Raw genomic sequence first — 12,109 nt, forward strand, 5'->3', positions numbered from 1 at the left:
GGAATAGTTCAGACACCCCTCTTTCAAGTCAAGTCTGGACTTTTGGTCAGTCCGTCCTTCAAATATTTTTGGGTCAATGTGATTTTGCAGGATTCACTTCTGCTTTAACTTTAGTTTCACAGATGGTCGTCCTGACAGTAATAGCTAAACCCAGCATGTTTATATGTCGGCTGAAGTTGCATGTGTAATGTGCAGTATGTATATGTTTTGAAAACACCGCCATCTAGTGGTTAAAAGAGGTCTGTTGAGTTTCAGACTTAGTGCTGAGTCAGATAATCAGAGTGCAGGCAAAAATAATTTCAACTTCGTTTTTACGATTCCTTCTATATGTGGTTGAGGGTGAATTTTTTAACAGTTAACAGCTGTTAAAAGAAAAGGAGGCCCCTCCTATTTCTAACAGTCTCAATGCTGATGTATGCATGCAGCCTTCTTGTCCTGCTTTGGTATATATGCATGTGACGACTACTTTTCGATAAAATATTTATGTGTCTGCTTCATCTACAGGTTATATTTCTATTTAAAATCTGAGGCTTCTAGAGAAACACTGCCGGTAAAAGTGCAAAGATCTGCTTCTTTTCCAGGATCTTTAAAAATAGAAAGTGACAGAGAGCGAGCCATGGTTTTTATAATCTCGGATGTATTTGAACTATTATAGTGAAAGGCAACAGAGGACTTCTGTATTATTTTTGGCTCAACTAAATATTTTTGTTGGTTGAAGAAGAAAGAAACTCCATATGTTTCAAGAGACAGATTTATTTATAAAAATACAAGTAAAATGATTTGTTCAGTGTCAGTGATGCACATTTCTTACAGAGCTATATTTTATCTTTAATACTTCATGACTTAATATTAATAACTTTAAAAAAATGTATTTTTCTGGGTGCATATTTATTTGTAAAAGAGACATGTATAGTTTTGTCTTTAACAAAGATAAAGTTCCTGTTAGGGTTTAGTTTTGCAACTGATACATTATCTGTAATAAATTGGTCAAACATTTAAAAAGCAAATCATTTAAACAAATAAGGTATTTCACATATATCAAAATTCCCAGGCCCATACCAGCACAGCTGCAGAAGTGAACCTAATATGATAAATGCTCTATAAGTTTTATCACTGAGTGGCAAAACATAATTTCACACCAATACTGGCAATCCTGTGGATGATGTTTAATAAACCTTAAAATTTATTCTGCTATTGCAGCATAGCTTCACATAATGTTAAAAAAAAAATCAAACCTTTGAGTGCATCTATTGAGTGGATGAAAAAAGTTCTACATAAAGAAATGTGAAGTTGTGCTAAACGTATTTTGAACAAAGTGGTTGATGTTACACTTATTGTCAGCCCTGCAGCCATAGTCTTAGTCTTCATTAGAGAAATCTACCACAGCATTACTTACCCTCCACCGTACCCAGTGGATATGAAGTGCTTTTCCCAATATTCATCCTTTGTTTTGTGCCAAACCCTAAAGCGTTTGTTGTTGTGAAGAATTTGCAGCTTGAGATATTTTTTGATCTTACATTAAAGATTGGATTTATAATAAAACATGAGTTATATTATGCTACTGTTATAAAATGTGAATTTTATTGCTTTTGCACACATTTACCAGGGGTGCCAGCAAGTGTGGAGGGCCCTTGAGGTGAATAAGTGCACTGTAAAATGTACTGACCTGATTTTACAGCATCCAAACACAAGTGATCGAGGAAGGTTAAACACACACTGTAATCTGATATGCAATGCTTACAAAGTACAAATTAAGTGCAAATTTCATCAAAAGAAATAAAAGAAAAGAAAAACCCACACAATTTGTTTTATGATAGAATTTTTCAGTGGTACTGCACATGCAGTCCGACATCCTCTGCGTGGCCAAATAAAGGCCGCTCAGTCTGCAAACGTTTCACGTTCAAAGGTCCCTGGCGTGATCACGGTGGTCAAAGAGTGAACTGGAGGTCCTCGTGTCGTAGAACTTTGTAGGTGAGCCAGTATAGCACGTTAAACATGAGGAAGCTCATGGGGAACACGGCTCTGGAGATGGTGTCGATCCTCTTCGCCCGCTCCACGAAACGCCGCCGGATTTCATAAAAGCCTAAACCGGGAGGCAAGTCGGCGAAGACCGGCGTTGCGTCCATTTCCGGGGCGCTGGACAGGGAGAGTCCAATGCTCTGGAGGAGAAACCCCTGCTGCGCCAGCTCCTCTTCCTGTGGGGAGGTACACAAAACACAAAATGGAGCACAGTCGTTGGGATTCGGCCTGAGAACGTGACCGGCGATGAGGCAGCAGATCAGAACGTACCCTGGCACAGGCACTGCACCGCTGGGTTGCGCTCCCGTGAGCGGCATTGTTTCCTGGCGTGGTGTTTCCCTTCCCCTTACCGTCACTGCTTCCCTGCTGACGGTGAACAGACAGGACACGACCCTAATCACTAAACAGCACTCTGCCTTGTTAACAGAAGTGTTCTGTAGGTTGAAAATATTTAAATATGTTGATAAATCCTGCCTCTGACGTCCACACCCCCACCTCAAGAATTATTCACATCACAAGATGGTTTTGACCCATGTTGGATCCCTGCCTTTTCGTCTCATATTATTGGGGGTAAAACCGGAAGAAGCTGAGAACACACTGTCTGCAGTGAAACAAGGTGAATTGAATTAATTACAGGTCAGCGCTGCCTGCGTTTCCCAGTAGGAGCGCGGCATGCAGCTGAGCTGTGGCTCTTGCATAGCTGGGCGCAGTGAATAGCAGGTGACAGCTGCCCCGGGGGTTGTGTGGGTGGGCTGTACTCACAGCTCTCTGCTGCTGCTGCCGCTGCTGCTCTTTAAGCTTCTTCCTGAGTCTGAAGAACTCCTTGTGCTGGCGTGAAACGAAGTTAACAGCTGCGTACTCCAGCAGCGCGGCAAACACGAAGAGGAGACACACGGCCATCCAGATGTCTATGGCTTTGACGTAAGACACCTGCCAGACCATGGGCGTTGCAATCGTTGATTAGTGTTAAGACTGTGTGCGAAAGCTGATGGCAAGTAATTCTGCAGGGCAAACTTTATTTGACATCTTTATCTCATCATTGTGTGTTTATTTTTTATTTTTTTTGCCTGTTACAGTTCTAGTTCTAGTCAAGAGTGTATATGCAATGTTTAGGCTTTTATCGACCTGATTGACCTGTTCTTTGATGACTCACTTCAATGATTTTTAAAAACAAAAATATTGCACTTAAGTTTCAATTTAAATAAGGAAAAAATGTGGCTTAAAAACTTTACTCATTAAATACTTTCACTAAGAGGAATAAAGGTTACCTATAAACAAAAAGGGTAACTTTGCTTACCTTTGGCAGAGAGGCTCTGGAGCCTGAGCTTTGTGTCGTCATGGTGAGCACCGTGGTGATCCCCAGGCCCACTCTGGCCGGCGCAGCGTCCATGTTGATCCAGAAGGACACCCAGGACAGGATGACAGTGAGCAGGCTCGGTATGTACATCTGGATCAGGTAGTAGCCCATTTGACGCTCCAGGTAGAATTTAACCTCTATGCAGGTGAATTTACCTAAACAAAAGGAGGAGTTAGAAGATTAAACGGTGACAGAAGGAGCAGGTCGCTACACACAAGAAACAGCTGGGTTATTTCTTCAAGCCACATGTTGTATTTATACAGTTGGGACTGTTCGGTTGTTTTTTATCGAATGTTGAGGGAAAGATTGTGAGTCAGGGTGTTGAACGTTTGACAGAACTTCGTCAGCCATAGGACTAAGCAGCAACCTGGTAAGACTTCACTGAAACTCTTCCACAGAATGAAACGGATAAAAACAGATACAAATAAAAATCCAAAAAAATGTGAAGAGCATTTATATTCAGCCCTCTTTTCTGTGGTACCCCTATGTAAAAATCCAGTGCAGCCAATTGCCTTTAGAAGTCACCTAATTACAAAATGGAATCCACCTGTATACAATTTAATTACAATAACCAAAGAAATTGTGAAAACCATATATAATTTTCCTTCTACTTCGTAATTAATGTGATGCTTTGTGCTGGTTTATCTAATTTATTCCCAATAATTAATGCAACAAAAAGCTGAAGTTGCAAAAAGAAAAATAAGAAACATTTCCAAGGGTGTGAATACTTTTCCAAGAACTTGCACGCGAGCTTGCGCTATATTTGAATCAGCACTGAGATTAGGTTAGTTTTAACCCAACAAGCACTGTGCACCAAGACTGTTTATGTTATCAGATTGCAATATACTGCGTACCTGTGTTGTAGTTCTTGGTACAGTAACCAAGACCTTTCTCCTCTTTCAGCACAAACTGGGGGAGCGTCAGATCGTCGGCCACCTGCACCGCTCCGACGTCCAGCCACTCAAAAATAAGGTCGTTCATGGTGTAGCCAACTAGGAAACACAGAGAAGCTGCACAGTGAGCAACAAGTTCACTAACCAAATCTATACACAATTTCTGGCTTTGCCTGCCATGAAGGATGAACTCACAGCTCTCCAGTTGCATTATGCATGTCTGGCTATCCATGGGGAAGTTCTTCAGATCCATGGGGCAGGAGAGAGTGAGCGTCAGCCTAGAAGTCAAAAAGCAGCAAAAATGTTGGAACTATTTAAGCAACAAAAAGGGTGACAACCCAACTCTCGCAACAAACAGTCCATCCTTTCTTTCCTGTCTACGGAATTTCACAGGTGCAGTTTTTAATTTTGAGTTTAATGTACATGAGTCACATGGAAAAATGAGCAAATACTATCCAGTTTTGTCTTCTAAGAGAATTTGGATATCTAATACAGGTTTTAACAATACTTGCATATTCCAAAATACAGCTGAACAATCAAAACTGAAGATTTAAGAACATTTTGTAAAATGCAATAAAAAGATTTAATAAATCAGAGTTCCCGTACATCTAGTCTCAGCATCACATCAGGTCCACATCATTAAACCATCCAGGCTACGCATTTTGGATACAGTTTATTCACTGTTTCGCTGTTTATTTGAATGAATAGGACAATAAACATATTCATACTATCATTACTTTTTCTTTTGTCGGGTTTAGGTTTATGTTTCAAGTTCAAAGGTCAGAGCCCAGCAGGAAAGCCGATGGTTTGGCTCATGTCTCTCGGAGGTGCTAACGGAGCGTCAGACGACGCCTCTCGTGTCTGTTGTTCTAATTATAACTCAGTACCATTACGCTACATTTCACCACTGCTTCAGCGGCTCTTTACTGACCTGATTTATTTTGCCCGCGGTTAAAGTTTGACATGAACTTGCTCATGTAGTGTTCTGGACAGTACAATTACTAATGAACTGAACTGGGGTGAGAAAATCCTCTCGCAGGCCGTGCAGCATTCTCAGAGGTTTTGATTAAAGCCTCGGGACGCGGAGGCTCACGTTCAGATTTGAAATGAGGGAAGAAGAAGGAAAAAAAAAAAAAAAAGCACGGTATAACCTGATGCTGTAGAGGACGTTTCCATTCTGGAATATCCGGAGCAGTTTGTTGTCGGTCGTAACCTCGTGGAAGTTTGCTCCCTTTTCGTTTGCAAAGAACAGATCGGGTTTCCAGATGGAGTCCAGCATTGAGGGGTCTAAGTCCAGAGAGTCGTCTGGATACTCCTTATAGGCAAGTCGGGGGTCATTCCACTGCTGCCGTAGAAACACATTTAGCCGGTAGTCCTAACAGTAGGAATCAGATATGAAAGTAGTCGAGAAATGCAGTGGCAGTACCAAAACCTACAGCTTGTTGTAAAAGTATTTATTTAGCTACACTCCTTAAACTTCTCACATTTTACAGAAACAAACTTCAATCTATTTTATTTGGATTAAATGTAAAATATAAGGAAAATTATGCATTTATTTATTTATTTTTACATTTTTATAACAAAATATCTGCAAAGCAAAGCATCTATTTATATACCCCATTTTCTATGATAGGCCTAAATAAATGCCTTCAAAAATCACTTAATTAGTTAGAGTCCATCTGTGCACATCTGCAGTATTAATACATCTGTTAGCATTTTAGTAATATCCCAAGCTTTGAATATCTCACAGAGCCATTCTACCTGAACCTAAACGACTATAAATAAACAGCCAGAGCTGCAACTGAATGGTTTAGTCCAAGGCTCTGCTACCTTTACAGCCCAAAGAGACATTTTTTCTTTAAGTACATCTAAAAGCTAAAAAAACAAAACTGGTTTAGAGGCTGGAAATCTGTTTTTGTCATTTTAAAGAGCAGGCATCTTATTCCCATTCCTAGGTTTTAACAAAAAAAAAAAAAAAAAAAAATCTAAATATTTTCACATAATTTCCAGTCAATATTAATAAGAAAAACAGATCTAAAAAAAAAAAAAGACTTGTACTTTTAATGCCATTCTGTTGTGGAAATTACATAAAATGATTCCATAAAAAAAAAAAAAAAAAACAGAAAAAAATCTTAAAATCCATTTGTTTTTATATCTATTTTTGAAAACTTCAGTTGCTTCTTTGTCTCTTTTTTTTTTTGTCAGTTTATAAGAGCCAAGGTGGATGGTACAAAGAGCAACTTGCAACCCTGGAGCCACAGGTTGCAGACCCCTGGTTTAGACCAAATCATATTCAAACGTTTGAATGGACCAGTCAAAGTCCAGCTCTAAATCTAGCAGAAAATCTGTGGCAAAAGTTTTAAAAACCTGCTGTTTACAGTTGTTTTCTGTCTACAAAGTACTGACTCAAGCGAGCCGAATGCAACACTTCTCTGAATTTTATTTCTCAAAGAAAGATTGCAAACCACACGCAACTTTCTATCCACTTCACAAACATGTGCTACTTTCTGCTGGTCTGTGTAAGAATTAGTTATTAATTCTTACATAGAAGTTTGTGATTGTAACAGGGAAAACCTCAAATGAAATAGCACTTTAAATTTCTAATGAGATTTAAACCTTTTTATATCTTGCACAGGTGTAACAAGACCACAATGAAAATTGAAATAAATAAATAAATAAATAAATAAATAAATAAATAAATAAATCACAATCACACAAACTTGTCAGCGTGAAAACTGTCATAAACACCAGCAAACAAACCTAAGTGCTCTTAAACTGAGTGCATTTCCCGTTACAACCTAAATTTTTCAGGCTTTGCTTAAAGGTATTTTCTGCACAAAGTTTTTTACTCTAAGCTTGAATAAATTAGCACATGCAGCCATCTGAAGACGCTTGGATACACCTAATAAATTATTAATGCGTTCCTGTGTGACAGAAACCTTGCGCATACAAATAATAAAAAGAAAGAATCGAAAGTTGAACTCAAGATTCTGCTCAGAGGTAACTAATGTAACGTCATGTTTGAAAGTTATGTAAAAGGTAAAATATCAAATAAAAAAATATTGTCTCAGAACTTGTAGTTATTTCCGATTAAAACACAGATTTAGAGTAAAGGTAAAGTCCTTATGACATGTTAGATATATATTTAAAAGGAAAGCAATGTGTTAATCTAAAACAGATTTGTACATGTTATCTAACGAGAACAAGATTAACAAGAACAAGATTTAGTTTTTTAACCCTTGCCCTCATTCAACTTAATTTAAAAATATTGATTTTGTTTTTAGGAGCACACTTAAAAACAAAGCTCTGCTTGCAAATTCATGCGCAAATGTATCTCTTAGCCAACATTTTTAGTGCCACAGTCACCACTGTAATACCTAGTTTAAAGTCTTTGGATGACGGTATCTTGTAGCATAAACAAATATCTATAAAATTTGTGAATTTAAAATATTTTGTCATTATAATGTGTAGTTTACTGTATGTTGATGTATTTATAGAGTAGTATTTCTTTGCATTCCAAACAGAAGTTTACTCTGATGTTCATTACACACATGCAAGTTATTAACTTGAGTCTTTTAAGGATTTATTCAAAACATTGTCTTTGGAGGTGGATGAGACACTTTTTATAACTTTAATATTTTTTTAAATCAAGAATTGTATGTTCAACAGCTTATTGGAAATTTAGTGGTATTTGTTGGTTTTCTGGCATGGACTCATCTTTATGTGTTAAATGGGGTTATGGTAGAGCTTTATCCATCCCGTGTGATGTATGTTTAGGAGAAGGGTGTCCAATGTACTGCCTGATGGCAGCTCTTGGAATAATACAAATTTGACCACCAGCAAAAGCCAAATAAATTTTTTAGAGCAGAATTCTCACAGAAGAAAATGCATCTAAATAAAATTGAAAATGTTTGGTATAGGTGTTTGTCTTTTATTCACACGAGAAGTTCAGAAACCAGCAGGAAAGCCGATGGTTTGGCTCATATCTCTCGGAGGTGCTAACGGAGCTTCAGTCAACATTTTATTCTAATTTTACAGTAAGTGGGAGCACAAACAACATCAGACTTTGCTAAGCCTACAAAGAATAGAGTAAAAATTCTAAATGAACAAAGCAGAACAATAGAAAACTCTTTTAATAAAGCAAAAATGTTTAATTTTCTTAACATATCTTACCTTGTATACTTCATTAAAATAAGACGTTTCTTTTTGTGCAAGAATAAAACGAATATTTATTTCTCAGTGAAGGGGATTAAACTTGGAGGATTTAGATATATGGACCACACTCACATTTGAAACCTTGGGTGTGTTCTTGAGAGTCTGGAGTGAACTGAAACAAGTGTGAGAAGAGCACAGAACTGACTCACCATGGTGGTTTCAGTGATGGATCCAAAGCTGTTAATGAAGATGTTGCAGGTGACGTTGACAGGAGGACCTGACAGAAGCAAACCGTCACCAAACATCACCGGAAAACACTTTCCCTAAACACAAAACGACGTTTTCTAAGCAGAACACACAAATTACCGGGACCAACAAGGAAGCATAGCTTTCCTCCAAAGTAACATGCTTGTTATCTCCACGTCGGGGCCATGTTACGGGACTAAACAGGCACATCTTATTATGTTGTCATTCCTGGTACACTCCCGTTATCTGCGGCCCTCTGACGGGATAAATATTTCAACCGCTCTTTTCCAGATGCAATAATTTATTGATTCTGCTTTAGTTACATTAGTGTATTTATAGCTAATCGGCGGGAGATTTACCCAGCATGCACTGACGGGGGACGCGGAGCAAGCATGAAATAAATATGAATCTCGACCCTGGAGGCTAAAGGCGAAGCATGTCAGAGGGAATCTGCTGGCTTCACTCACAGGCGCTGCTCAGGACTGGACTGAAATAGGCCTGTGGGGTAACATGCAAGGATGACTGCACACTTGTGTCAGAATAAAAACGTGATGGAAAAGAAAAGAGAATCCTAACTCAAGGCTGTGGGTCAGCGGGGAGAACAGACACAAGCCATGATTAAGGAGAAAACATCCTCGCCTGCAGAAATCGCCCCACTCTTGTTCGTCTGTGAGTGATTTGTGCTCCTTGGCTGCTCAGATCGCTTCGCAAAACGGGCTGCTCACACCGCAGCGCATTTACCTTTGAAATTGGGTCTGATGCGAGCGTCGTAGCCAGATGTTCGTCCCATCAGTTTGTCCAGAAAGTCAGATGGAGAGGGAGGCTTGAGCGCTCTGCTGGGGAACTTCATCTCCTTACAGAGCGCAGATCTGGCAGGTGACAGGACAACCTGAAGAATATTTGACCCATTTCTGCCTCTAATAACATCTAAAGTCTTCAGTTTGACTTTAAAGGGACATTTCATGCACACGTTTTAAGCTACGGCAGGGATTTATTTTTAATTAAATCATTGCAAGGGCGGGTTCTTGGGGCGACTGCTCCTTTCGTGCTTCTCACTCAATCAACTCCAAGTAACACAAGGGATCTTTCACTTCTCATATCATCTTAAAAACTGGCTCTTGGAAAGTCTAAAATGTAAACATTGAGAATGTATAAACATATATAGATTTTATGGTTGTTTCTTCTTTGTATTTATTATTTTTGCTTTAACCTGCCAATGGGAGTAGATGGAAATTAACCATCTGTCTATAATCTCATGTACTTAGATGTAAATGCTCAACAGTACGTATTATCAAATTTAAAAATATATATATAAACTTGAACTTGAATAATGTACACTTGGATTAGTTTACCAACCAAAATCTTAATTAAATGGCCTCATTTTCTGTCATTCTACATGGTGTTTACTTGGGGAAACATTTGTCCTAATTGGGGATCATAAAATATTTAACTCTAGCTTCCTCTGTGAGTAAACAGAACTGTTGACAAGCCTCTCTCTTTCTGAGAGGCACTTGGCATCATCTTGTCAAATCGCATTAAACGCAGTAGTAGGCACACACTCCAGTAAATACACTAACCCTATAGGCGACTACAACATTCCCACAAAGCTTTTCTTACCTGGCTTGTAGAAAAACAACAAAGCAAGCCCAAAAATCGCACCAGTTGCTTAGAAGCATTCCCGTGTACTGGATAAAGCAGATAAAGCGAGAAAAAGAAGAAAAGCTGGAAATGGAGAAACAGAAAGAATGCAGGAAACTTCTTCTTCTTGTGGCTGTCCTAACCGGGCTGATCCAGCCAACAGAGCCTCTCTCCCTCAGAGCAGGTGTAAAGTACAGGAAGCTGCTGCTGCTGCTGCTGTATAATTTAAAATCCAAGGGAAGTTTTTTTTTCTTCCTCCTCTGTCTGTTTGTGTGGATGACTTCAAGCTTGAACTCTTTTTTTTTTATGGCCATGTGATTGCTGAAAGAATTACTGCAAGAGTATTTAAAGGAACAGTGCGGTTTTTAGAGCAGCCTGGCATTAATGCTGCGTCTTCTTAAGTTTGGGAATAATCAGGATTGTTTGGTCACATGAGAAGAATTAAATTAAATCAGTGGATAAAATTCATTGCAAAATGTATTTTTAATTATTGAAATATTTAATGCATAATTTTCAAATACTCAAACAGCATCCAGGTTACCATTTATCTACAGATTTGAAAGAAAATTGACAGAATTAAAGAATAAAATAAATACAATTAATTTTGGCTTTTAAGTCTTAGGCAACCATTGAATTGTACACACCTAAATAAAAAAAAAGAAATGTACTACTTTAGGCGATAACCATGCAGCACCTACAATATTAGCTGAACTTTAAACAATAAAACCATATTATATTAAAAAAAAAATAAAACATTTGTTGTACTTTTGTAAATTACTATACAGCTTTGAATTTTGTCTAACTTAAATGCAAAGGGCTAATAAATTCTAAAAATAATTTATATATTTAGCAAATATGAAGTAGTTGATTCACTGATTCATTCTAATAAAAACCAGTAAAGTTTTGAAAACAAATCCCCCCAAAATATTTTTAAGTCTTTATATAAAATGAATCTCCCACAAATTAACATACAGATTGCAACATTGATGATGAATGCTAAACATTTGTTCCAAATAACTCCAGTGAATCATTTGTTTCAGCTCAAGTACACATCCACTTATTTATTTCTTCCATGTTTGTCCTTAGTATTTGGTTTATTCATCTTTTTTTTTGCAGGAGAATTTAAAGCCAGATGCTGAAGCTCGTGTCAAGGAGAGGAGAAGGCGGCGGTTCCAGCCACTTCCTCGTGTAAAATTACAGTCAGGCAACGCGATGGGACGTTATGGCCGCACGCGTTTGCCTCACTTGAAAGCTCCTTGTGCACTTCGTTCTGGAGCCCACAATGTCAAATGAGATCAAGGATGTGTGAGAAAACGAAGCACGAGAGCCATCGTAAAAGCAAGAAGACCGAAGTGGGAGGAAGGAAGAAAAAAAGAAGAAGAGGGGGAAACATTTCTGCCTGCTTGCTCATTTTTACCCCCGGACAAGACGGGAAAACTAGGCCAAGCTTTATTCTGGTGTCGGTTTGTTGGGAGTTGGACACTGGATTGACTTAATATGAACTTCAACACGCTGTAAAACATGCTCATGAAGTGTCACTTTTCTAACATTACCCACTCTCCTAATACACCCCCCAAAAAAAGTGTTTTTAACGGAGACATTCCTCGTTCCCCCTCTCCATCACTTCGAGTAGCAATCTGCCAAGCAACTGGGAATGATTCTAACTCCTCGGGACAGATGAGTTCAACCTCACTGACTGCAACAACCATCTAAACAATCACAGCTTCGGATAGAGGTCACTGCAGCTGCTCATCACTGCCATTATCTGGAGGCAGAGCTGAAAATAATGGGTTGAGTCCAA

General features: G+C 38.5%; 1 protein-coding gene and 1 long non-coding RNA gene across 3 annotated transcripts; one reads left to right on the top strand and one right to left on the bottom strand.

Moving 5' to 3' along the window:
• Nucleotides 1-1,559: 1,559 nt before the first annotated feature.
• LOC106906131 (glycine receptor subunit alpha-2-like) lies at nucleotides 1,560-11,952 on the bottom strand. 2 transcript variants are annotated; one of them, XM_088012512.1, is made up of 10 exons: nucleotides 10,288-11,952; nucleotides 9,412-9,539; nucleotides 8,634-8,701; nucleotides 5,421-5,644; nucleotides 4,465-4,547; nucleotides 4,231-4,368; nucleotides 3,317-3,531; nucleotides 2,782-2,949; nucleotides 2,290-2,385; nucleotides 1,560-2,195 (listed from the first exon to the last, which is right to left on the bottom strand). In XM_088012512.1, exons 1-10 carry the CDS (start codon nucleotides 10,620-10,622, stop codon nucleotides 1,929-1,931), a joined length of 1,722 nt encoding a protein of 573 aa, XP_087868638.1. In that variant the 5' UTR covers nucleotides 10,623-11,952; the 3' UTR covers nucleotides 1,560-1,928. The 2 variants fall into 2 exon arrangements, with proteins under 2 accessions (XP_087868638.1, XP_014826752.2); XM_014971266.2 differs by having other exon boundaries at nucleotides 4,231-4,547.
• LOC148155418 (uncharacterized) lies at nucleotides 2,849-5,002 on the top strand. Its single transcript, XR_015765296.1, has 3 exons — nucleotides 2,849-2,940; nucleotides 3,326-3,456; nucleotides 4,280-5,002. It is a non-coding gene; the product is annotated as an uncharacterized LOC148155418 (long non-coding RNA).
• Nucleotides 11,953-12,109: the final 157 nt, after the last annotated feature.

The sequence above is a fragment of the Poecilia mexicana genome, unplaced genomic scaffold, assembly GCF_051168715.1.
Source record: "Poecilia mexicana isolate PSO_F unplaced genomic scaffold, ASM5116871v1 scaffold_14, whole genome shotgun sequence".
In the NCBI taxonomy this organism is placed as follows: Eukaryota; Metazoa; Chordata; class Actinopteri; order Cyprinodontiformes; family Poeciliidae; genus Poecilia; species Poecilia mexicana.